General features: G+C 46.7%; 1 protein-coding gene across 2 annotated transcripts in view; it reads right to left on the minus strand.

The window, feature by feature from the left end:
* The window catches only part of PDE4B (phosphodiesterase 4B), a gene marked incomplete at its 5' end in the record, with an annotated part of 194197 nt that overhangs the window by 47703 nt on the left and 118824 nt on the right, over positions 1-27670 (minus strand). For both annotated transcript variants that reach the window (XM_082314235.1, XM_082314236.1), the window contains 4 exons: positions 8010-8059; positions 11932-12002; positions 12128-12164; positions 14237-14431. In XM_082314235.1, the coding sequence (XP_082170361.1) occupies positions 8010-8059; positions 11932-12002; positions 12128-12164; positions 14237-14431 (353 nt within the window). The remainder of the gene's footprint in view (positions 1-8009; positions 8060-11931; positions 12003-12127; positions 12165-14236; positions 14432-27670) is intronic.

Raw genomic sequence — 27670 nt, forward strand, 5'->3', positions numbered from 1 at the left:
AGAAGTTTGGTTTGGGTGTTTTTGTTTGTTTTGTTTTGTTTTGTTTTGTTTTTTCTCAGATCAAGTACACATTTCTCAAACTCATATGGAACTGATTCAGTACACTGAAGACTGCGATGTCAAAACCTCACCCACAGCAACTATTATCATTCTATGCAGAAAACAAAAGAAACACAGATTTTATCAACTCCGATATTAGCAATGGCAAAGTCTTATTGTCTTCGCAGAGGCCTTAAGCAATCCAATAGGAATGGGAGCTGAGTAAAGCAATATAGGTCTTTCAGGGCTTGACCTGTGCTTAAAGAGCAGAGTGAATATGGGGACACAATGAGACCATGCCACTATGACGATCTCTTCTTTGCCACCTTGGGGTCACAGTTGCCTGGATCATTCAGAAAAAAATCATCCATCAGAGAGAAGCCCTTTTCATAACCTATGACTGTTTTTATGGTTTTATCCTGTGTAGCAGAGTGTGGTATCATCAGTGAAATGACAATCTCAACAAAAAAACCCCAGTGGTTTGGCTCAACTGTTCTTCAAAAATGCATTGCTGCTGCTGAGTACAACATACCTGCTTATCTTGTCAAAGGAAAGGTACTCCCTCCACCTGGGTGAGGATGCCATCTATATATATCCTTAGGTTTTCAGCTTGCAGCCCCTTTGGAGCCTCTGTCTGACAGCCAGAGCCATTCCTGACACCAAGCACAGAGAACTGCACAACCCGGAGCTGCTTTTAGCAACGGGCAGGACGGCAGCTCCGGGAGGTAGGTATCTCCCTGGCCACAGTAATGAATGGATGTCTCGGCCAGCCCAGGAGAGCCCAGCCCACCTCAGAAATACAGCAGGACAGCGTGAGTGCACGCCGGGAGTCCCGCTGGCATCGCGGCTGCTCGCCCCACGGCCGCAGATGGCAGCTGGGCCCCAGGGAGTGACAGGCTCCTGATGGCAGCAGCACGTGTAGCATCTTCATGTGACATCCACAGGTGGGGCAGAGGGGAAAACAGTTTTTATCCGTTGCTATGGAGTCATGATTAGCTTGTATGTCTTCAGAGCCTGCCGAGGAGAAATGAAGGCTATTTTCTTATATAGATGTCATGAAATCAATCCTTGCAGAATTTCTGGAGTCAAAGGCTAAACAGGTTTGCCCGAATACCTTCTGTTACTTGATACACAAATAAATCTAGCCGGGAGACCTAAAATGCGTGTCATTTTTCAGCTGGAGCTGATCGCAAAAAATTACTCTTTAGTCTCATTTGGAGTTGTTTATGCACACAAGAACATAATAGAAGTGTGTTAAATAAAATGCAGCAATTATCTTCGCAGAAAATTGGTCTTAGAAAATTAAGCAAAAAAACCCTCCCTTATTGCAAAGGCTAGTGACTTCAGAAGAAACTTTTCCCTTATTCTCTCCAAATGCTAAAAGAAAACCTGATGTTCTTCTTTTAAAATGTGTCTGCCTTTAGGTCTTTGGCACAGGTTTACTGATGGGAGGGCCGGCAATCTATTTAATGACTGCATTGACGTCAATAGCATAACTGAAATACTTACTAAGATGCATGAGTCCAACTTTCAGGGGGTGTGTGTTCACAGGCAGGCGCAACACACGAAACGGATTCGCTGCGGGAATGAACTACCCGTGAAGAGCAAGAAACGGCCTCGGGACGTCCCCAGCGCCGTCTGGAGCTTGGTCAGCTACACTCGTTTTTTCCGCAGGTAACTTTTGAAGTTCACTTTGAAACGCGCTTCTAATTTCTCAAGCAGTAAGAATCGCTTTACCATTCAACAGCCTTAGTCAGTCACATCATTAGGCTGACATCTATCTGATTTCTTTTACAGTTTTGCTTAGTTTCTAAATAATCTGCATCATTATAGCACTGCATGCTTTATAAATAGTATTTGTAGGTAATAATATTTATAGGTAAGTCTACAGTACCACTGAATTTACTGTGCACAATCAGTTACTTTTTAGCTCAGCTGTTTGGTCATATATGGCTCCTCTTGCACACTTGTTAAAGGCCTAAAACGTCACATCTACTTGACTTGTGCAATCTGTCTCAAAATCAAGAGGCCAGATCTTCAGCCAAACTCACAGCAGACCAACAGAATTTCAAAATGAATCCTCTATTTCGTATATGCCCAGAGCCATTCTCCGCACGCCAAGCAGAGGAAGTATGGTGCAAGAGCACTAGCTCCATACTAATTACTTGGGATTTACAGATATTAGTAACCAAGAGCTGACTTTGATGCACAGGGTTTGTTAACTCGTACAAAAAGCTGGGACTCTCATTAGCACAAGCACCAGCATTATCCAGTCTTTTGTTTATGCTTTATACAAATGTTCGTGCACGAGTCTGTGTACATCTTACACCCACATAAAAAATGAAAGAGTACAAGTTCTGAGTTCGTGTAAAGGCATGTGAGAAGTGCAGACAAACGTGCAGATGTACAGGAAAGCAGAGGCAAAGGCACAAGCAAGAAAAATACCAATCTTTCACTCCCATCCCCGGAGAGGAATTTTAACAAAGCTTTAATCCCATGAGCCCTGAAAAGCCTGTGTGTGACATATCCCAAAGTGCTACACCCCCCAAAGCCTCAGGTTGCAAAGCAAATCAGCTATATTATATTGCTAGGTATATAATTAATTGTGAGGACATACTATAATTATTCAGTGTTGAAAGTATCCAAGGGGCACTTGGTTGCCTGCTCTTGAGAAAAGTTTCTGCAAACCACTCACAGCTCCAGGAAGCACACAACACTGTTTGACCCTTAACACTGTGCTTCGCTCCTGTCAGCCATCGGTAACATTTAAACGCAACAGCCTATCAAACGAACCAGTATGGGAAAATACTGTCCATCTGGGTATCAGTCTTACGGCAGAAACGTGCCGCCTCTCCCCTCTCCCCCTGTTCATCTGGAAAAGGCTTCTCGCTCCGTGTTGCATCACGACTGGTACAGCGCCTTCTCCACAACCTCTGCGATGGCGGGCGGTTCATTTACGGCAGCGCCCACAGGTAACGCACGGGCTTTTTTACACATGCGCTGCAAAGCTAAGGTGATGGCATGAAGAACCTATGCTAGTTCAAACATGAAGACCAGGTACATGACCATTGTTGTGCAGCGAGGGAGAGGCCTTGCTATTGGGAATCTAAGCAAACAGCACCGATCCTGTGCTGAGCCAAGAGAAAGACTAGGACAATATGAAAAAGTCCTGGGAAAAATACAAAGGAAGCAAAACAGATGGAGAAAAGATCGTACCAAAATGGGTGGAAGAATGAGAGGCTTAGACTGAATGTGGCGGCCAGTGAAAGATGATTTAATTCCGAGGGAATTAGGGCCAGTCAAGTAAATAAATATGGAGGAAGGAACAAAACTAAGCAGGAACCACCAGACTTGTTGCTGGTTAAAGATTTTATTAGTTGGATCAGCTGGGTAGGATCTAAAGACCTTTCGCTGATGCCAGGGGAGGAGAGAGCTGAATCGCGAAGAGAAGGCGCCGATGGATTCACTGAGCCCAAGATAGTACAAAGGTCAATGAAAGTAACGGTGGCAGAGGCCGCATTTAAAAAAAAAAAAAAGAAGAATAGGAGAAAGAAACATCACAGACATTTGTGCGACAATGTGTTTATATCATTGTTTCTGTAACTCCAGAGAAGGTAGTTGGGCAGCATCCGTTCATAATCCTGGCCCTGCGCAATTGCACTCTGTAATGCTATACACCGCTTAGGAACCTCATGGTCTGAAGTATTGCCATTATCCTTCCCAGCTGTGAAGTACATGAGCTAATTACGGATTTATGTGCTTTTTGCTACGGCTTCATCTTTCCATGTTATGGTTTCTCAGTTAATTCATAAAAGCAATTTTGTTCGTTCCTGTGATCTGCAGTTATAACAAAATAACAGGAAAAATCTGCCAGATTTACTTAAGCTGATACCAAGGACAAAACACAGGATGTTCAATACATATTCCTCTTCCTTTTATGGCTGTGGTTATAAGGTTAAGAAAGCTCTGAAATTTACAGTGACATCAGTATCGGCTTTGAAAGCACTTCGTCCCATGAAAAACCCGGCGAGAATTTTTCATGCTTTCAAGAAAATGAAAGCAAAAAAGAAAAAGAATTTCGTAATTTCGACACAGCTGATTCATTTCACCACCATGGGCCTGGGTCCTCAGTGATGCAACTCCTTGGGAGCACCAGATTTGGCTCCTCTCTGTTTGAAACAACTGACAAATCCTCTAATATTCTAGCTGGAGTAAACAGCTGGCACGTATTACTTCCAGTGCAAATGCTGAATGTAATTTGTCTCCCTCCAGGGTAATTTTATTAATGTATGCTAGTTTGCTTTAAACCCTGAGTTCTGTACTTTTCATAACAGGATATAAATCACTCCACTAATGACAAATAAAAGGAGACATATACGAGGTGCTCATAGTGATGTCAATTGATTGTAGTAAATCTATGAATCAATGCGTGACATGGGAGAGCTAAAATAAAATTCCGAGCTTTGCCGACTAACCAATCTAGAGAATATAAAAACATTTCATTTCAAAACACATTCTTTTATCTAGAGGGATGTAACGCAGCCTAGTCCCAATCAAAACATTACTGTTTCCTTCTCCAAAACTTTCAGGAAAAAAACTCTGTGTCCTCTCAGACACAGGAGCCATTGGCACATAACTGGAAGCGTTCTGATAGGAAAATCTCTCCTTCCTTTCACAACTTCCAAATCAGAAGCCATCTAGGGAAAAAAAAGCTGCAAGCACTGAAAAAAAAAAAAAATCCCCTAAAGATCTTTGTTCTTGCTGCATTTACATGGAAACTTCCTTAGAAAGTAAATGGCTGTCATTGTTTTCTGCTATACTGACATGAATTACAATATGTAACAATGGCTGCAAATAGGTGAAGGAAGGCAATCACCAAATTGACCAAGGCAACCGCTGTACAGAATGACTACAGCCTCCGCAGGAAACAAGAGAGGCTCTACAGGAACCCGGAATGCACTCTGGGCAGCAAAGTGGGGACATCAAATGCAACAAGTAAATAAGGTCAGAAATTCAGAATTGTCCTGGCTTACATGCTAGAATAAATAAGAAAATAAATAACTGCAGGATAGAGTAACACTGGCATCCCTCACTTACACCTCTATTTTCATGTGAGCATGGGGAGAATGTGAGCTGCAGGTATACAACCTATCCCAGAAGCGAGTAGGCAGGTGTCTGGGTGCTGGCCTCACCTAGGAATCATAGAATCGTTAAGGCTGGAAAAGACCCTTAGGATCATTGAGTCCAACCGTTAACCTAGCACTGCCAAGTCCACCACTAAACCACATCCCTAAGCACCACGTCTACCCGTCTTTTAAATACCTCCAGGGATGGGGACTCAACCACTTCCCTGGGCAGCCTGTTCCAGTGCCTGATTACACTTTCAATGAAGAAGCTTTCCCTAATATCCAACCTATTTGCATCCCCTCTCTCTGCTATGAGTCTAAGCCTTGTAAACTACCTGACAATTTGTGAGTGTGGCAGCTCTATCAGTCTGGTTTTCAATGTGTCAGAGCTGCTGTCCCTTCTCAGCAAGCTCACTCCTGATGCCCTCAGCATAGGGGTGTGACAGTATGGCAGATGCAATGTCTTAGGCTGGCCAGGAAGGGATTGCTTCAGCCTAGAGACTAGATCCTGTGAGAGCTGGTAAAATTCATCAACAAAAATAATCTGAAACTGAATTTAAGTAAGAACCCCAGGCTTTTTCACTAACAATGTCAATATTGGCTTCTTTCATGTAGCAAATTACACAATTTCCTATCAATCTCAAAAATATTTCTTATTCTTAACCTATAAACTGTCACAATTCACTTTCTTAAGTTGTAATGATACAACTCACATTTTTTGTTTCATTTGAAGACTTCACCAGAAGTCAGCTAAGTTACATGGTTAAGAACTCATTTACTTGAGGGGCCACAAATCCAGCCTACATTTCTCTACTTTTTACAGATTCCACAAGCTGCTGAGCTGCAGTCTTCTTCCATAGTCCTTTTGCAACTGAAAAAAAATCTGCATACTGAAAATGCATCCAGCGTGGCTCATTTCCACATCTGGACATTTTCTTTTTTCACATCTCAGGTAAGATGTTAATACAATTTATTTCAGATATATCCACCTATCCACATATAATTACTAGCACTGAAACATTAAAAACCGTGAGTCAGGATCACAAGGTTAAGAATGCTAAAAGTTGGATTCTTCTCAGTTGCTTTCTCATTTTGAGCTTTGCAGCGTAACACAAAACTTGCTCTACAATTATGTGTGTCAGATGTGTTCAATCAAAAAGGAAGCTCAAATTTTCATGTATTCCCAGCATTAGAAGCTTGGGTTAGCTAAAAAGTAACAAGTATCCTACAGCTCATGTTGGAAATACTGTAGAAAAATATCCACAAAGAGTTAAAAAGTTGAAAGCAATTGTTTCCACAGAAAGTCTTAAGAAAATTAATCTAAAAATTCCTGGAAGGGAATTCTCTCCTTGTTATTAGATTCTGTAACCTATATAAACAGATCTATGGAAAGCTTATGAAATTTTCCATGATTTTTTTCGCACAGGCCACAAAATCAAAGTCTTGCTAGAACAGCCTTTTAAATAAAGTGACGAGTTGCATTCCTGCTAGCCCTGACTTGACACTGTTCACAGAGAGGGAGTGCAGGAGAAGGCATTTAAGATCGTGATGTCCAGTTTTCTTTCTGCATCAGAGGTTTCCACATCCCATTTACAAGTTTTGAGGAACCTAATCTGGAAGTGTCCAGGACTATACATGTCCCCAGACAGTAAATAATAAACAGCATGAAAGAAAATGATAGTTATCTGGGTTTCACTCACTGTAAAAATTAAGCTTTATTAGTCCCTTCAAGCATATAATTATCGGAAAGGCTGAGATTAAACCTTACAAATGGGCACTCCTCCAAATCTTATCTCCTTCTCTGTGGGAGTAACCTTTAAATTAGTGCAAGTAAGGCCAGCTCTGTTCCTGAGAGGGGTCGCACAAGCCCTCAGCACTGCATGGCTAAACCCAGCTGCAACAATAAAGAAACTTGTCATAAGCAGGTTGCCTCTACTTCCCATCCTCAGTCCTTCACCCCACCTGAGCAGCCCCCTGCTCCCACCACGACTCCCCCCTGCCTCCGCTTGCTGGGCTCGCACTGCGACCTACCCCACCTTTCTTTGGCACCCCAGGCGGACACTGAGTCCCCTCGGGGGTCCCTCGCTTGCCCAGGCTCTAGCGCAAGCTGTACATGCTGCGCTGCCCGGCACCCTCCGTCCAGAGGCTTTGCTCGCTGTTGTTCTCCTCCATGATCATAGTCAAACCTACTTGTGTTTGCTGTGGTCTCTGACCCGACACAGGGGTGAGGACAAGGTGACCGAGGGACACCGTGTGCAGAGGGCGAGCAGACAGGAAAGAAGATGAGATTAGCCACATTCACCGACTTCTGCTCTCGTTTGATTGCTAAATGTAGATTTCAAAAGACCACAAGCAAAAAACGAAACAAAAAAATGCCGTTCCAGGACAGCCTAATAAAAGCAGAGGAAGTTTCACCTGAGAAAGGTTTTTGAGATTGCAATTTTTACATAGATCACATGGAAACAAACTGAAATAAACAGGATAAAAAAATACAGCTGTGTCTGAGCCTGTTCAAGGCTTGTAGGCTGGGGCTTGTCCAGGCCTGTGCAGCACAGGGACTCAGAAGAATAGCAGTCACTGTGGCCATGACTATCAAACCAAAATCATGTTCGTCTTTTATGCTAACACACAAGGATAAACCCCAAACCCAAACTATTAAAATAACAATATTTGGGCCTGATGGTTCTCTTGTATTGGTTTTGCACGAGTAACTCAGAAGCAGCTCTACGAGCCCAGAACTGCACCAGGGGGAGGGGGCAGAGAAGCAGCTGTTAGTAAAATGACGTGCAATAAGCCTTCATCTGCATTTCACCTTGCAGGTGATTATCAAAGTCACACACATACCTTGCGGGTTAACTCTGGAGAGAGGTGGTTGACTCGTTGCTGGAGATCTCCTAAGAGGCATAAAGAATAATCTATAAATAGGTGTTATTTTATCATTGCAAACCCTGTTGGTAGTTCAAACTGCCAATTCCCACAGTTAAAAATCCTTTTTCATACTCTCAAAGAAGCCCAAAACACTTTAAAATGATTTGGCAGTTAATGAGCAGTATCAATATATCTGTTAGGAAAACCCAAAGATGTATGTCCCGTGGCTAGACACACACAAACACATGCTGGAAAGAAGGTATACCAGGGAAGATACGCCATCATCCCATGCTGCCTTTGCAACTTTCTGCTCAAAAGATGCCAGGAAGTCAGCAAGGGCGAGTCTCTGTGGCTGAGGGGGTCAGTGGGTCCCCCAGAACCAAGGCCTTCTCCCGAAAAGCTTCTCCCTACAAGGTCTGGACTGAACACTGAAGTAATGTCAAGTGCTACACCAGCATGCAGGCTGTAAGGCAATGCCATACGTAAGGTGAGAAATGTACGGCTTTAAACCCTACGATTAACAGTTTGAATTGCACCTGGAAGCAAGCAAGAAGACTCTGCAGTCACTAGCATAAGCACTGAAACAGCTGAAGGACATTTTTTTGACTAGGAGCAACAATTTCATCAGAAAAGACTGGATTTCAGAAGGACCAAAAGCTATTTGAAAAATTGGCTCAGGTCAAGCAAACAGGGTCTGACTGAAAAAAGGGTGCAGTATTTCTCCAAATGTCAAAATATTTCGTTGTGAGATTTGCCAAATAAAACTGTTAATTTTTCAAGTTGAACCCATAATTTACTCGGGAAAAAAGAGACTTCTTTTTTAAAGAAGTTAAAAAGAGTTGACACCAAAGTCAAGATCCTTCATTTTGGATTGAATGTGTTTTTTCAGGCTGACCAAAAATGAAACTTTGGGGTTTTGCTTCCCTATGAAGTTTCTGATACATTTTAAGCGAAGCCAGATTTCCCCACACTCTCTTTTAGCCAACCTTCTAACCCCAATTTTTTGAGTCAGCCACTGAACTGAAACACCCATTATTTGCCAGCTCTCCTTTGAAGCTAAAATCAAAGCAAGTGAGCGGCTCAATTCTGCTGCAATTGTAGCTCCAGGCACTTCTTCAGAAGTGCTTCAGGAAGGCCTTGCTAACCAGGTAAGATCTGCGTTAGGGTAACGCAGCTGCAGTCCTGCTTCAAACCCTCGGCCCCAGCCTCCTGGTCCGCCGGCAGCACGTGGGCCAGCGGGGCTCCAAAGCCTGCTCCTGAGCAGCAGGCTCCCCTGGGCGCAGCACCCGCTTGCCGGCTGCGATTTCAAAGGCTCAGCTTTTCTGGAGGGAGCTGCGGGACCCAGATTCTTCGAAGGGTTCAGCACAGGGCACACATGTTGGATGCCGACTTCTCTGAAAATCTGCCCCGACCTGCCTCTGCTGAGCCTTTGAAAAGCCAAATCTTGAAATCTCTAAAAAACAGAAACTCCCCAATAGGGACACTACGCCGCGGCTGCAGCGCTTCCAGTATCTGGGGAGACGTGCTCCAGGTATCTCCAAACCCTGCACTGAGTTGCACAGACATGCCTTCGGGGGGGCGGGGAGGGATGAACTAGTATCAGTAGGGTATTCCCCGCTGCAAAGCCTGAAAAGGGAAGGGCACTGCTCCCGGCATCCTCGAATTACGTCCTGGCTGTGCCCATCCTGGTTTCTGTGGCAGCCAGGGCGCAGGCAACAGAGACCCAGAGATCTGGGTTTCGACAGCACTGCCCCTTCTTAGACACCACCAGGCTCAAGTGTACATGGCTCCCGCAGGAAGATCCTTCTCTCTTGCCGGCGGGTATTAACAGGAGTAGGCGCCAGATACTTTCTGACCGTGTCCTGGGCCACATCTGCCAAACTCAGGCACTCTGAAACCATTAATCATACCCGTCTCTTTTCCAATCAGGAAACTGTCTTAAAAACCCTGACGTTAAAGTCCAAAAAATATGACTTCTAGTTGTTTTTTTTTTCCTCCAGCCCTTAACATTCATATTTTCCAGCATTTCTGTAAATATGTGGGCCAGCATCCTCTTTTTCGTTCTTGGGGTGGGGTGGGGAGTGGAGGAGAGGAAAAAAGAGGGGAGAGGAGGGGCTAAAGAAAAGCTGAGATTCTCATGATCCCCAGAGCAGAAGTTTAAGTAAAATACCACATATCATGAGACATATGATAAAATCATGAGCTGGCGGCATGGCTGTAACCCAGCAGAGCTGTTTGGAAACTGTGCGGGAAGCTCCACACCGCCTGGAAGCACATTCCGCCACGGACTTGGATGTTTGGCATCTAATGGTTTAAACATTTAATGACTTTTATTTTGGCTGGCCACATGACTTTATACCTCAATCAAATCTGGGAATGTTTTCAAAAGGACACTGCAAGATGCCTCTGTGTCCTACAGGTTACGCCCTCACTTCCTTCCGGCCCCATCCAATTTCAGATTCCTCATTAGGAACTGCTGAAATGCTCGAGCTCTTCAAAAAAGCAAAGCTTAAAAAAAGGAATCTGTTTCAGCCATCTGTTTTTCTATTAACCTCGATCTTGGAACGCGGCGGTTCCTTCCGATCAAAATTTGCAAACAGAAATCAACGGGAGGAAAACCTCATGCCTGGATAAAACGCTGGGCTTTATGTAAAATACAAGATTACATTGGAAGGCAGAAAGCAGAGTCCATAGCGGGCACCCAGGCGATGCCACTCACGCGTGCAGCAGTGGAGCAAGCCCGTGGCATCCCACTGGAGCACACTTTTGCACCTCATCCTTCACTTCAGGAGCCAGCAGGACGCTCTGAGCGAGCAGCGCCTGCCAGTCCCAGGGTGGGATGGGTGGGTGCATAACCGAGGTCGCCAGGAACGAATGATGCTGGTTTCAGGCAAAACAGCTCTCTTGGGGCAAAACAGGCCAGAAAATGATGATGACTGGCTCATTATAAATAGCTAAGGGGAAACGGTCGTTCCGGACAAAGGCATAAAAAGGAGTTTGTTTGGTTTCTCCCGTTCAGCAGGTATAAAAAACAACATCCTCCTCCTAAGTTCAGTGCATCACCTTCCCCATTCAGTGCAATTACAGTGTCAAACGAAGCGAGGTAGGATCCCTGGCCTGCAGGGAGCGCAGGCCGGTTCTCTGGGCAGCCCCCCAGAGCCGAGCTGCAGGACGCTGCTGCCTGCCCTGTCGGGGAAATCCTCAGCGTCCCCACAGCCTCACGCTTGGGGTTTCCCTCCTTGGCGTCTGCCCTTTGGCCGTGACTGCCTCTCTTGTGAAACAATGGTGGAAATGCAGGGCAGCACCACAGCTTGACCAAACACCAATGATGCCTCTGCTCTGAGCGGGGCACCTAACAAATTCCTGGGACAGCCAAGCTGGCAAAGTGAGGAAAATATCACATCACACACACCCAGCTTGCCCAGAAACACATCGCACCCCCTTTCCAAGCAGAAGCACATCGCTCCCTCCTCAGGCTCGCCATGCTTTTTCCAGTCTCTCCAGCCAGGCGCCATGACTGAGCAGCGAGGGGTTGCGACGCTGGCAAGCCAAGAGCCTCTCTCGGGGCTGAGGGGGCACAGACAGGCGTGAGGAAGGGGAACGGGGGCTCGGCGGCCGCCGGGGGAGGCGATGCCCCGGGGGGATGCTCTCCCTGAGGTGGGAGACGACGGCGGGAGCCGGCCGGCGGCCTGCGCTCTGGCGCCCCCTGGCGTCCCGCCCAAGAGGCAGAGCGGGCCGCAGGCAGCGCGGCGGTAGCCCGGGGCCGGCGGGGTCCGAGCAGGGGCGGCGGCGGCCGGGGAACCGCGACCGCGGTTCCCCGGCCGCCGCCGCCCCTGCTCGGACCCCGCCGGCCCTTGCTGCGTGCGAGCCGTAAGGGAACGAAAAACGACGGGCTTACTTGTTGGAGGTGCCGTGCAAATTGGTAAGGAGCGTGAAGTTGTTCCTCACGCTTCGTAGGCTCGCCAGCACCTATGAGGGAGGCAAAACCGGAGTACGTTATCTTCTCCGCCTCAGGTTTTAGTTAGTTTGTTGTTTTATTGTTGTTGTTTTTTTTTTTTTTTTTAATTTGAGAGGCCAACAGGCTGTCAACTCACCTGGGCGAAAGGTGTGACAATCAGGTCGTCCCCATGCCTAAGGAGAAATGGAGAAAAATGTGTAAATTTCCCTCAAACAGGGCGTCATTCACCCCAGAGAAAGAGCATTTTACAGAGGGAGGTTTCCCCAGGCAGCACCCGCTACAAAAAACCCCCAAACATTAACCCATGCAGCGTTTATTTAACACTACATAAAATCTTGTTCCTAATGGAAAGGTCTCACAGTATATATCCAAAACAACCCAGCTGGAGCGACTGTTCAAGATTGGTAACACCAGGCAATAAAAGCCAGGAAATTCAAAAGTTAAGGCAGCACGCTTGCACCGCGGTGGAAAAAAAAACGTAACGGTCTGGGGAAAGGTCAGCTTTGAATTTCCTGGCTTTTGTTCATCTCTGTCACAGTCCTTAACGTTATTCAGCCTCTGGGTTTTGTCCGGCCGTTTTCATCATGGAAGATTTGAGCAGAAATTCTGAGAAAAATACATCGTCACCATCAATAAGAGGGATTTTTTTTTGCGATATTAATACATAGCACTTGTGCGTATATGAAAAATCCAGTCTGATTTACCTAAGTGAGACATGGCAGGGTAGAGCTATTGCTGCACAGCACAGACCTGGCAGCGGCTGGAAAGCAAGGCAACCCAGCGCGGCTGCTGGTGGGCTCCCGTCCCTCTGGGTGCTTCACACCACGCGCGTCTGATGCAGCGAGCAGGGGCAGGAGAGCAGGCATGGCTGCAGGCAGCAGAGCAGGCATGGCTGCGGGCTGCCACGTGCACCTCTAGAGAGGCATTCACCAGCGCTGGACCCCCTCAAAAGGGTATTCTCCTTGGCTGTGCTGCCACAGGGCATGTCCGCTTGTCCAGACTCAGGTATTGGTGCTGCTAAGTCCACATTTTAATTAAACTTGTCTCAACGCTGATGTCAAAACCAGGTCGGTGTGAAGATGCTGGCTCCCCTGAGTACTGCAGGAGCCTTGATGCCTGCAGTAAATAGACACCTCTAACTGCAGGCAGCTATAAAGCTGGGGGAAACGAGGGTGGTGGGCACAGCTGTACGAGGCTCTCCCCGCCCCAGCACAGCTGCCTCCTCCAGCACAGGGCCCGCAACACCGGGCAGTTGTTAAAATCCACCGTTTACACAAAACATGGTATTTGCATAATTTGGAGTGGTTACTTTGTCTCTGGTAAATATTTACTAAACGTTAACTAACAGGGAGGGATGTTCTCTTTCAGGAGAATTCTCCTCATGGATCTCGCTAATATTTAGACTTCTATTTCATGACAAAACTTGCAAGGCTTTCATAGCAGTTAACCTTTTTTTATGAGCACTTTTTTATAGCTTAATGGTCACTTTAAAACTTTAAACTGTGCCTTTTAAAATAAAGGGCTGCAAATCCAGGACACTCATTTAAGCTCCACACTCTGTGTTGTATTGATCCTCTCAGGCTTAACCATCTGTCTCAGCTTTCTGCTGTATTTTCCGCTCAGTTCTAGTGAACAACCCGTGACAGAAAACAGGATGGAGAAGCGTAATACTGTAAATATAAGTACAGTCATATTTCTGTCGTCCAGGCTAATGGAGCGTTACCTACTTAAGAAAAAGCAGAGATGATGTTAACCAGGCTCTGAGAACGCACGATGAGAGCACAACGGAGAAGAGAGAGTGCAGACAATCACCAAGCAAGCCAAGTGCTGGAGCGACAGGGCTCTCCTGCCGGCAGGCCCAGCAGGGACACGGGCAGCTCGCAGCGGTCTCTGCCCTGAGCACAGCCTGGGCTTTACCCCACAGTTAGCTGCAAGCGCTTCACACCCCAAACAAAAATTCCCATGTGAAGAACTAGTACCAAGAAAAGGTAAATGCAAAAATTCTCTGTTATTTCAGGGTACGGATTTGAAAGCTCTTCTGCCAAATTACAGAGAAAAGGGGACTACTTCAAGGATGGGATAGGGAGAGGAAAGTCATGCCTTGGCAGACCATAAAAGCAACCGTCTTGGGCACTCAGGCTATGAAATGTGAGTACCACCCATAAGCACCTCTTAACAGAGCTCTGAGGATTACAGGAGGCCATGTAAAGCTCTAAAATGTGATGTGAGCTGAATTTATGCTTACTGTTCACTTGGGAGAGAAGAGTTCCTGGACATCGTCTTTGGTGATAAGTCATAGTCACTGTCGGATCTGTACAGGAATGACTCCCTGCGCTGGCTGTGGCCCGGGAACGTCGTGTGCAATACCAGTCCTGACGAGGAGCTGGCCTGCGGGTCCAGCGGGCTGCGACCTGGTGACGGGCCATTTTCCACATCGAAGCTGTGAACAAAACACATACTGTGTGTCACGCGCACCTGCCAAAAGATGTTTTTCAGTGCATGTGTCACATTTGCGCTGCCCACACTGTGTCATTTGCTCAGTACATGAGATGCAGGGCTACATTTACTGCAGCCTCTCGCTGGCATATTTCTACTGTATGCAAGCAGGACTCTGCATTATGATAAAACATTTACCCCCGAGGCTTCTTTCCTGACTACATCTGCTCAGTCTTCCTTCGGGCTGAATTTCTCTAAGCTCAGCACAGCTCCTGTCGCTCTCAGCATGAACACGCAGCAGCCAAACACCGTCCCCAAGCTCTGCAGCTCTCCCCACGCCACCCCCATGGCCGCAGTGTTTGCACGAGTTGGGGGCTCGATTTGCAAAACCTCACTCCAAGCCTTACAAGCACAACAGGGACTAAAGAAGCTATGACATTCCACCATCCTCCAGCCAAGCCCTGTCCCCATCCGCTCTGGAAGCAAACTTTTGAAATCCTGTGAGATTGATGAGGACTTGGAAGTTGTGTGAGCTGGATGCCCCAGACTCTTTTCAGCCACAGTTCACATCTTAGCCATTCAAGATATTAGTTCAGTGAATTTCAACAGCTGGGCTGCAAAATGGAGGGCCGTTTAGAAAATTAAAAAAAAGCCCCAAACCTTCTGTCACCATTTCCACTATACACCCACTTTCTTACAGTTTCATAACTTGGCTGCTGCAACTTGTGGCTGAAGTCACCCTGGACACTTTAGCAAGTGACACCCCTCATAAACCCTGAAAATAAGCAGGTTGGCCTCCTTTCCTTGGGCATTTGGATCTGATATAAATACCATATGTATGACCATGTTCCAGCTAAGCCAAGTGAAGTACGGGTGCATTCAGTATGAATTCTCTTGCTTTTGGAAGCCTGAGGCTTCATCTCACTTGCAGTGGGAGCTGAGTTCTAGCTCCTACCAGGGCACGTGCCGCTCCCCATTCCCAATTTATTGTGCCTGATGACTGCCCTTAACCGCACCACCCAGCTGGGCATGCACTCGGACTGCGGCCACAACATCGAGCTGCGATCCCTGCCATACATTTCTCCATCCCTCCCTGCTGCTGCCTGCCCCCACTCATCGTATTAAGTTAAAAGATCCCCCTGAGCGCGGCGGCAGGGAAGACTCCGTCTCTCCCTCCGCTCTGCAGAGCACGCAGCATGCTTTTCACTGCTGCAGGAGGAGGCAGATAAAATACCCAGGCAAAAAACCCAGCAAAAGCTCTGGTAGATCTGAAAGTAACACATAGAATTGTGAAAAAAAAATAAGCGAGCCTGCATCCAGTTGCAAAATGTGTCTCGGCTTACTCTCCTCTACTGTGAGTACAGTACAGAGATTCAGTACGGGTCAACTGAGGGATAAATGAGAAGAGGAAAACAAATACCAAACACTGCGGAAGGGAATCACAGGTAGAGAAAGTCTCAGAGAAAACCACTGATGTGAAGGTGCCATTGCTGAACTCCACCTGCATTATTTAGACACGAGGCCGTGGAGAATGAAAGACCAAGCAGGCTCAGAACAAAGGCAGCCTCTCCCCTGTTTGGACAGTGACCTGACACCTCGAAGCATTAAGGCCTTCTATCTCCTGATCAGGAAATCTGATTAAAATCCAGATTTTATGGTGTAGCCTGTCCGTGGTTCTCTGGGTATTGTCAGGAAGGATGCAGAGCAGGGGACAAACTCTCCCACCATTCAAAACCCAGACACCAATTACAACCTCAGTCGTAGGTTTTGCAGAAGCATTTCAGGTTCCTGTATAATAAAACCGAGTATCTTTCCTGGACAAGCACCGAGCTGTGGTGTGACGCCAAACCGCGTTCGGTGATGCAGGAGGGGGATGCAGGAGCTGCCCTGGAAGCAGCAGTGACAGTGAAACACGGGCTGCATGCTCGGACGTGGCAGCTCCTGATGCAAGCTGCTTCCTGGCTCTTTTAACTTCATACACCAACTAATTTGTACGAAGCATGACTGATGAATTACAGAACAATTTATCAAATATCAGTAATAATACATTGCATGTGAGAGACTGCATACTTTGCTTGAGCAGTTCTATTTATAACATAAATATTTATTTACAGTTGTGTATGGGCTTGGGAGGGAGTGGGTGCTCAGACAGTTAATTTTGATGTCTCCAGAAACTACTTACTGGGTGGAGCGATAAAAGACTAAGTCTCCTGGCAGTTATTCTGTTCCTCATGGCCATGCATAGAGGGTAACTACTTTGGTCTCGTGCTGTTTGGTCCCATATATGGTTCCTCAATAATTAAAAAATGCATGGGAACATCCAAAGGAAAGCACCAGTATAATACAGTACACATTGAAGAAGATTCCTACGTCTACCATACCTCACTGTAGCATTTAGTTACCCAACTGCATAAGTACATCTTGAAACTGATAATGACTCAATTAATATTATTTTCTTTTGCTCTTTATTATCTGCTCTTTTACCAATGACAGCTTGAGTACACTTTATTTGTAGCCACAAAGTAAACAGAAGAAACTCAGGTCTGTAACTATGGCATCTACAGACAACAGCCAGCTGATAATTAATCCATACCTGTTCAGAAAATTAACTCTGATTACTCAAAACATTTTATTGCAAAACCTTCAATCGAGAACATTTAGTTTACTGACATAAATGGAAATACAGCAATGAGCTAAATCTGAGCATTTAGCTGAGCAGAGCTGCTTCTGGCTGTTTGATCCTGCGGCTGCCTTGATCCTTGCTGGTAGACATTAGCAATTGGTTTGGGAGAAAAAGTTAACGCACAAGGTTTAAAAAGTGTGTAAGAGGCGAAGGGAGGGAGGCGGGGGCGAGGTTGATAAGGGGATCTTTTGCAAAGATTACCAGCAGCAATGGAGTAAGTTTAGTAAGAGGGAAAGTATCCACTGACAATCTCGTTTGGCATGGTTTACTGTAGGATGGCTTCTCTGCCTTGAGGTAGGCGGAAGATACTCAAATTCCCTTCCCTTTCCCTCTTTTAACAAACAAACAAAAAGGTTCTCCGCCAGCCTAGGCCTATTCTGAGTCACTCCTGCAGAAATTCCCACCTGAGTCCCGGGGACTTTCAATACCTTCCGACGACGCGAACAGTTTCATAGCTGGAGGTGTAAGAAGGAGCCCTGATGCTCTGTGACCTGAGTAAAGGTGGAGATTAAACTTTGGCAAAGGCAGAGCTCCCCGGGAACAGTTTGCTTGAACTGTGCAAGTTTTCAAGATTTCTACAGCACTCACAGCTCAGGCTGGGATGAGCTGGAGACATTCAGGCTGCGTTAGTGAGAAGCCCGGCACCGTTGACGCCCAGCTCGGAGTGCTGCGGCTGCTGCCAGCCACCCGGCGTGCACGCAGCCAGCTCCTGGCTGCACGCTGCCTGCGCTCCCCGTGCCAGCGCCTGGGACGCTGCAGCACGGATCACGCAGTTAATCCAGCTGGAAAGGCGTTTTTATTTCTTCCCGCAAGTTCAGCTTGCAGCCATGCCGGCCCCCTCATCTGGCTCCCCTTCCTTGGGCCTGATCCAGCACTCAGCCAACCATGTGCTCAGCCATTAAGTTAACAGAAAATTCCCCCCCAAAAAGTGAAGGCTAACCTGGAGTTTGTAGTTATCTCCACCAAGTGTCCTATTTTGTGCTTGTGAATAGGCACTCCCAGCGGCACAGCTGGGTGGGCAAGGTGTTCACCGGGATGGCGAAAACCCAGGTTTAAGTCTCTGCTGTCGTGGTTTTTTAATAGTTACAAGAAGTCAAATATGGGAAACTATTTCCCCCGGTTGACCCAACATTAGGAGAATGTGGCCTGAGATATAAGAGCTTAACCTTGTGGTTTTCAAATCTCTGCTGCACATTAAGTGCACCAGTTGCTCTTCGTTTGTACTACAGCCCATCTGGAATTGCATCCTCACGGGAAAAACATCTCCTGAACAAACATTTGTTGAAATTGGTAAGAATTGCAGTTAGATTGTAAAGTTGCCCTCTCAGAGCTGCATTTTCCACTAAATTTTTTCATTGGAAGTTAACTGATGAGCTCTGCTGGAAAAACTTAATCATCAGTGTGGCATCATGTTGAGAATACTCCGCAGATTCTAAGGGTCCTCTCCAAAGTTTGCAGCACCACATAGTCTTTGCATTAGTGGAAAAGAAATCTGCATTTGTCTAGTTAAAAATAAGGATGGCAAAGTACAAAGCACCACTACAACAGGCTAGAGAAAAAAAAGCTAAAATTTGCTTTGCAATTTATTTTCAAGCAACAGCACTTGCAGTCAAGATGACCTGTTTGTGAAACAACGATGGCACAGGAGCACCGAAGCAGTGGCAGGAAGCTCCAGAGGTAAAAAAACAGCAAATACTTGATCTGTATTCTACAGTCGCTCCTCACCCCATGTCCACACCAAGGGAGAGTGGATGAAATATCTTCGGCCCAAAGCACAGTCATCCACCATGATGTGCCTCTTCTTTCCCGTACCTCCCGTGCCAACCCCAGGGGCTCTTCTGCACAACCGTGCACATGCCCAGCCTGCTCAGGATGAAGTGGGCACTGTTGAGACTTAAGATTGCGTTACCTAAACACATAGGTCACAAGCCTGGTATCGAAGGTCCCTATAAATCATTCAAGACGTTACATAAATACCTGTCCCACGTAGGAGATCTCCTCTCTAAAAAGCGTGCCTTGCTCTACGGTCTTGGGAGCTCCAGTGCACTGAGCTGACACCGTTCCCCGCCCACCTCCAGTGTGTGCTATCAGGTTTATTCAGCCAACCTTTCCAAGTGCTGTGACAGTCTCAGGGGGTGACAGTGCGTCTGGAGGCCACCGAGGGCTTCTAAGGAGTTGAGCCCACTTGCACAGAGCCAAAAACTGGCCCCACAGGAGGAAAGGTGACAGTGTCTGTATGGGACAGGCATTAGTTAACCACTGACATGAATCAGTGGTGCAATCCCTATGCCAGAAAATAATTGCAAATCAGAGTTGACTGACAGACAAAAACAAGTCTCCTGAGGCCCTTCTGTTTTTACCAGTGGATTCACAAATGTGCAATTCGTGAGCCTGGGTGAGCGGCACCCCTGAGGTGAGCATACTCTCAGGGTTACTGACCACCAGCAGAAACCCAGAAGCTGATGCAGAGGGGAATCCGGTGGACACAGAAAGCCACAAATCCCAGTGCCAGCCAAAGGGAACAGCAGACCCACCAGGCAAAACCCAACTCGGCAAGCGCACAGCCCCCATGGCGAAGGCGAAGCATGCGATGGCAGGGGCAGTGCCAGAGCCCAGCAAGTCTCCACTCTCAGCACTGCAGAGCTGTGAAGGAAAGCGGCCTGACCCCTGGCTTTCTCCTGGAGCCAGGCTACAGTTAAACTCAACATCCAGGCTCTCCGCTTAACTCGGTTGGATGAGAGGAAAGCTGGTGGTGGTGGAGGAGAGGAGGCGGCAGGGTGGGCAGCGGGAGGAGCAGGGTGGCTGCAGAGCAATGCTCAGCAGGCAGGTCAGTGCAAGCGACGGGGCAGCCGCGGCTCCATCTCCTCTGTCCCTCTGCATTTTTTAATAAACCAGGACCTTAATAAAGTGAAGAGCAAAGAAGACAGTAGGTGGCAGGAGTTAGCTGTAGCTCGCTCCGACAAGCAGCTAAGGGGCCACTTGCTTTGGACCTGTGGAAAGATGTGATTGTTAACACGATAATGAACAGAGGAAATACGCAATGGCAAGCCAGGAGAAATCACGCTCAACTGTAAAACACAACGAGGTTTCATGAGTCATTCTGCAAAACAAAGAAAATTAATAAAAGCAACCCCCAACTGTCCAAATTCTGTAGTTTTACAGTAATGACTACAATTTCTTTACATTAAAAACTACTGCAGTCCTTCATCACAGGGGGAAAATCCAACCAATCCTCTGCAGGCAGAGGGATCCCTGCTGCAGGACTCCCCATCACCCTCCAGCCGTCTTTGCCCCTAAACCTTGCCTGCTCCTTCCCACAGCACAGCACCACCCTCACAGAAAACATGGCAGCTGCCAAGGTCCCCGACAGGAGATGCTGCCTCCAACTTATCCAACAAGTCAGCTTTCGAGCTCTTTGATCTACCTCTGCAAGGGGGTCTTGGCACAACGCTTTTTGGTGGAGTAGAAATAAGGAAGAGACAGCATCAGGAATGCATTGTCCCTGGATTAGCATTACCCACCAGCAGCCTTGGAACGTGGTAAGATTTGGCATAAAAACTGAAAAATAGGATTGCGCCACAATTTTGATGTAATTCAGAGTCATTTGAATAGTCATTGCAAGTCAAATGGTTACCATGAGAGCTACGCGGCCCCACAGTTTGTTTCTAGATCTGTAACATAAAACACAAAGACTGACACATTTAAGTCTACCAAACGAGGCAGGCTTGTGTGTTTTTTGTTTATGTTGCGAATTTACACTTTTCCTGAGGATGACAGCACTGACTCTACAAGAGGGCTTACCATCTGTTTTGCCTTCCCAGACTCATTCCTGAGGGCATTACTCCTGATCTTCTAACTACGGTACCATCTTTACTATGGTATGAAATATGTTTCCAAAATACAGTATTTCAGGAAGTTTGGGCAGACTCTGCTCATTATAAAGATCCTCTCGCAATCATTAGAGCCCGCTTCTCACCAAGGCATTCAGCTGGATTTTTAACACCATTAGCAATGAAAACTGCTCTTTCTTACATCTTCAGATCTGTACAGACACGACTGCTTCTCACTGCTATCTAATTTTGTGCACCTGTTTCCCATTATCAGAACAGCTTGCTGCTTTTTCTAAATAATCTTTCACGCGGAAAGGTCTGTGCTTGAAACCATCAGCACTTAATGAAACAGGATCGGACACACAGCGGGCATGCCAGAGCTGAGCACACTGACAGCCGATGCAGATGCCTTGACACGGGCACGAGGCTCCATGAGGCTGACAGGGAGCATGTATTAGTGCTTTTTTTCCCCTCCTGACCTTCTCCCACCAAGGGGAAAATCTTGTTGCTCTCAGGTGCCTCTCAAAAGTGTTCAAATCCCTCTGCCAGGTTTGTCCCTCATGTGGCTCCTAACTCTATTTTATCTCCAGAGCCCAAACACCTGTGCCTCCTGAAATACGGCCACCAAACTCCTTGCAGTCCCTCCCCAGCACCATGTATCACAGCTGCCTGGCATAGAAAACCCAGCAGCACTTACTTAAGTGTTTCTAATGTAAACTGTCATCTACTGCTAAACATGTTATTAAGCCTCCGCGTGTATCACAAAGCAAAAATATATGTTTGTTTGACTTTGTTATCTCTGAATATAGAAGTTCGCTCTTTCTAGCAGCTCTCTTGTTCAATGGGTACAACAGAGGCAGAATAAGCAGAGCCCCCTGCCACGGTCTGCAGCCTGTCTGCCATCGCACACGATGGGGCCAGGAATTAGCTTGCCTTGTGCTTACAGACTGCTTTGAATCACAGGCCCTGAGTCCAAGGCAGACCGGAGAGCTGGTGGCACTCCCTTTGCAGCCCAGGCCCATCTTCAGCGTAGCACGAAGGTAAAAATACGCATACACAACCAGAGCCCTTACATCTCTCCAGCATAACTCATCAGTGGTACCCTAGCGAGGCTCATGGTTTGCACAGCAAACATCAGTTCAGCTGCCAGCTCGGCATGAGCACTGTTGGATTTTGAAGGATGGTACAAAGTGCTCATTTAGATTTTTAAAGCCCCATTCGCTACAAAGAAGCCATTGTGCTACCTGCTTGTACCGCGTCTGTGGCACCGCTGGCTGAAACTCTCAGCATCTTGCACGTCAGGTCCTTGAGCTGTTACTTCTCCCCATTGCCATTCACTCACATGCACTGGTGAAAGCCACCAGGCTGCGGAGCCACCATGCATGCCTAAGGACAGCACGCAGTGCTGCGCCGAGCTGGCTGCAGCCTCGCACTGTGCCCGAACAGTCACCAGGAGATAGTTGGAAAAGTACAGGAGGGAGGTAAAATTGAGTTTGGATTTTCTTCTAGCATGGAGGGTTCCAAGAAATCTAATCCTTTTCATGTTTACTACAGATAAGTAGCTTGACGTTATCCTGTAACGAGCTAACATCATGTGGTTGCATAAGTCCCCCAGAGAAGAAATCCTGAATTCTATAAACCAGTTCTTATTTTTCCAAATGCACGTCCTGGGTTACTTTATCATCTTACTATGGTTCACTGCCATTAATCTCTGGAAAATGCAAGGCATAGTCAAACACGGCAGGCACCCTCCCTATTTTCACTTCCAGAGCTTGTAAATGCAGATGGGTGTGAGCGCAACCACTCTTAGCACAGGCAGCAATGCTACTTCCTAAGCGCTTTTTTCTTTTTCCTTCTGAAAATATTCTAGCTAGCAACCAATGCAGTAGCTGCTTTTCTTCCCTACCGCTGCTGCCCAAGCTGAGGTATTAATGAGGTATTACCCTCCCTGTGCAGCACTTACACAGCTCTTCTCCTCGCCGTGTGGGTGTTTCTGCCCAGCACCCTCCACCGGTTCACAGCTCATCAGACCAAATCTGCTCCGGCACACAGGCTGTGCTTTTCCTGCACTGAAGGACCTGCCTGAGTCGCGTCAGAGGGACAGTTACCATCTTTACCTGCAGGAAAGGTGCTGGATAGGCAGTTGCACACCCATGGTCAGCAGTACAGGTGGCACGGGGACAGTGCGGTGCTCCTCAGCAGATGCTCGCCGGGTTTTGGCATCACCTGCTCTGCGAAATGGTGCTGTTCTGCAGCACAGATGTTTACATTCATGTTATGGGACAGTATTTATCCCAGTCTGGCCTGGCTGTTATGCTCTGTTCAGTGTCAGTTCAGCTTTTACAGCTGCATCTAAGCACTGTAACATTTTACAGACTCTCTCCCAATATGCAGGACACGGATGTTGCCTCCCGTGGAGGAGGCTGCCCACGGTGGCCTGGCTCATGCGCAGGGCATGACCCTGGTGCGGGGCTGCAGCTGAGCCTGTCGCCTTCTGGTGGGGCTCCAGGACACCTTACAGCATTTCTGCCAACGGACAAGCCCCGCTCCCTCCTCAGAGCCAGCTTGGGGTGGGTAATTCCACCCCACAAATGTGTAACCGGGGTCCAGCCTCGCCTTTTCCCCACCAGCATATTACTGGTAATAAAAGGGGAACTACAGTCATATATTGCATCTTTTATCAATGTATCTTAAAGTATTGCATATACCTATTAAGTGTAATCCACTCTTAACACTCTTCCCAAAGCATATCGTGCACTAATAGCAAATGCAAGACAGCAGCACGAGTCTCAAGGGTCCTGTACAGCAAATGACCTCTGCTTCCAGCACGTAGGAAAGTGTTCCCGTATCTGTACGGAACCGGAGCACCAGGAGGCTGCTGGCCAGAGTCATGGTTTATTTCATCCTGACCTTAAAAAGAGGATCGCCTGGCACGACTCCAAGAGGCACTTTTGCCTTTTCGAACAGGCCAGCAAGCTCACAGTGAGCCGCTTTGCTCTGCCATAACTCTGTCCAGCTGCGACAGGCTGCATGAAAGCACCGGCTACAAATCAAATAGCTGTTCTGATCTGCTGTCAAACAGACTGGAGACAGGAATAAAATGACAATAATTTTTAACAAGTTGCAGAGATCACAGATTTTTCTGTTTTACCTGGCTAATCTGAACTGGGAGGACAGACAGTCTTTGAGTCACAAGATTTACCAATTTTCTGCACCAATGTTTTAAACTACCCTCAGTCCATCTACAACACCCGAAGTCCAACAGTGGATGTGTGGAAAGCTGCTGCACTGAGAAATGCACCAAGCCTTTTCACTTGATTCATAAAATAATTATTTGACCTGTTTTTTCGATTTATCTCCATAATTGGTATCTGTGTTCCCTGCCAGGAAAAGGACAATAAAATGTCCTAAGATGGTATTCAGATTATTAAATCCTTTGGAGATTCAGCCTTCTCAAGAAAAATTAATCTGGTTGGCTATATTTCAGCAAAATTTTACTTGCTTCACATCTTTCAAATGTCTGTACTCTTCATCTTTTACATCAATAGGAAAAGACACTGTACATAGCAAATGGCAAAGTATACTGATGTGATTTCAAAGGCAATCTTTTTTTATAGCTCTTATTGATCATTTCAGGACCAGCAGAAGCTTAATGCAAAAGTAGCCTCATCCAAATCACGAGCATCTGCCAACTGGTACTATTTGAGGACAAAATATTAAGGATGGAAAAATCTGGCCCTTTGGCAGAAAGTTGCATGTTTACTCTAAGTGGTTTGGCACGTGTACCAAACGGACAGTCGGAAAGAGCACCCTCTTCCAGGGTACCGCAATAACAAACGATACCGATACCCTGTGGTTAACACAACTACAATTGAGTATTTGCTGTAACTACTTCACTGCCAACCACGGTATTTCCATCATCGCTGCAGCTAAGCAAAGGCAGAGAAATGGCTCATATGTTTGTTTTTAAATTGCAACTCCTTGCTCGCTCTGGTCAATCACAGCTGCAGCCATCACTGCGTTTCTCACTGCTGCTTTGTTTTATTCCCATTAACATATCAGGGTCTTGATGGTAAGGCCAGAGGGGCTCAGCTGAAGCACCCACTGAGGGATGATGCCCTGCTTCTGTACACGTACCGGGGCAAAGGACAGCAGAGGAGACGAGATCTTTAAGCTAAAGGACATTGCTGGCACAAGAACAAGTGGGTATAAAATGGACAGGAATTAATTGAGGCTGGAAATCGGAGGAAAATTTTTTGCCTCGAGAGCAGACAGATCACTGAACAGCTTTCCTGTAGGAGTGATGGGGGTAAACACCAACTTGATGTTATTACTGGTGGGATTAATAGCATAATTGAGTACAACATTGCAGGACGGAGCCTGGTGGCATAGGAGGCTCATCCCACGGCTGGCCCTCTGGCTTTGCCCCTGATGGACACGGGAGTGAACCCCCACCCCAGCTCACTTGGAGGGAGCCGATCCTGCGGTGCCCGCATTTCCCCTACACTGCCTGTGAGTCACCGCGGATGAGCTGCATCCCACTGAACATCCATCCACTCCCTAGAAGCACACTTATTTGGGGGATGTCACAGGGAGAGACTTGGAAGAAATGAGCTGCCAGGTTTGGGGTCTCTTTGCCCCCTTCCCGCCCCGCCACCGTCGCACGGGGAAGGCAGAAAGCCGCCTACCAAGCCCCTTCTCTCCTGCGCTAAGCCGAAGCCCGGCCAGCACAGCAGGCAGGTGGAATGGGGAGACACAAGCAAGGGGCTGGTGTCAAAAGCACGTTGCACCATTCCAAAAGAGACCCCTCCAGCATTGCCTCTGCCACAGCTGCTGTTACCGTAGCTGGAGATAACCTCCACACCTCAGCACTTGAGCAGGCAGGGGCAGTAAATACAAAGTGTGCCATCTGCTGGCATGCACAGTACAGTTTTTCCATACATTTGCATTTTTACTAACGATGCTGGTGAGCTGCAAGGGATACCTGAGCGCAGCCACAGCAGCGACCAGCAGTGACATGCTCTGTTCTGCCTGCCCACGCTCCCTCCCTTCCTCCTCAGGCTGTTTGAAACCAAAAGGGGGGGGAAAGAGAGTGAATTTAAAACACAGATTTTTTTTTTTTTTTGCTATTAAATCACATGCTCTGAAATGAACCTTAATAATTCTGGACAGCAAACTGGATTTAGCAGAAAGAAAACTTTCTACAACACGGAGAGAAGACAGAAATGGTGGGCAGCAAGAGCAAAACCTTCTATAGGAGTGACTATGGGCCCCAAAAGCCAGGCAGGGCAAAAGTTTTGCAGCATATTTCGTGTCATTTATGCCAAATGGTGAGCTCATACAGTAAAAACGAGGCCCCAGATTTTCCAGGTGTGGCAGAGCTCAGGATGCCGGTCCTTGCAGGCCTGCCAGCTATTGATCGCAGAACACTTTAGGAAGAGGGCAAACATTATTACCCATTACATATGATATCCATTACCTGTTTTGTTTTGTTTTGTTTTGTTTTTTTCTTTAACCTTTCTAGCATCCTTAGAGCTTGCTTCTCCATCCAAAAGAAGTCTTCTAAACCACAGCATGTGTCCGCACAGGCCAGCCCCTCTGTGGGTGCCTTTGCTGCCCAGATCAACGCAGTTCTCATTCCAACTTTCCTGCTTTCACCGAGACAGCGCAGGAATCTCTGCTCCTGTTCCTGGCTCCCATTGCCTGGCTGAAACTCCCAGCTTGCCACTTCCTTTACACACAGTTTCACAACCATCTTGTGACTCCTCTACAGCGTGTTTGTGCTTGCAACAGTCTGCGTCTTCTTATTGCCAAATTATCTCCTTGCTCAAGTCCTTCCTCAACTCATCATCCTGCCATAAAGCCCTTCAGAAATGCTCCTGCCAGCCTCCTACACTGCCTCCTCACGCCACGGCACTAGACTCACTGCATCTCAACCAACTCCTCTGCGCTGCCTTTCTAAAAACATTTTGGGAAGGAATTATTTCTCTGATGTAAAAGCACTGTTGGCACTGTTGGCACCCAAAATATCATTTATTTAATAACACTGTTATTTTCTCTAGACCTGCAAATCTTCCCAAGACCTGCTTCAGGGCTCATTTTGATCTGACTTAATTAGTGGTCCCTTAGAAGCTGTTTCATGTTGAAAATCACGTGCTGCAATCACTATTTTTGAGTCACTTCCTGCAAATCATAAAGCTGCACTATTCAAAAGAAATAGAGATGTGGGAGCACAGAGCAAAATACACTGCAGCCCCAAACTATGAATATAGTAAATGCAGCTATAAGTCATCAAGTCCAGTAACAGCAAACAATACAGCAATACAGCCACAAACACTTGGAGATTAGGAAGAAATATTAGCAGAGTACTTGCTACAATTGATTACCATTTAATAATGCCGAAGGTGAAGTTTTCAGTGTGAATAAGCATAAATGTGTAGGCATGGCACAAAATCATTATATCTGATTGCAGTTTAAGACTCGCGTCATCATAGTAAAAGCTTCATTCTTGCTCTAATAGAATTTAGACATCCTGAGTATTTTACTGTATTTATAAAGGTTTGTACTGAGCTAATGAAGAGTGAGAGGGCAGAGGTAATCAATGTCCAAAATGGATCCATTCAAAAAATATTGACAAATTGTGTGAAAACATTCAGTGTTGTAAAACCTGAAAATAATATGCACAGATGTGTTACTCCAAGGAGGAGAAAGAAATGTTTGATTTCACTGA

Source organism: Platalea leucorodia (assembly GCF_965183815.1).
Source record: "Platalea leucorodia genome assembly, chromosome: 5".
Taxonomy (NCBI): domain Eukaryota; kingdom Metazoa; phylum Chordata; class Aves; order Pelecaniformes; family Threskiornithidae; genus Platalea; species Platalea leucorodia.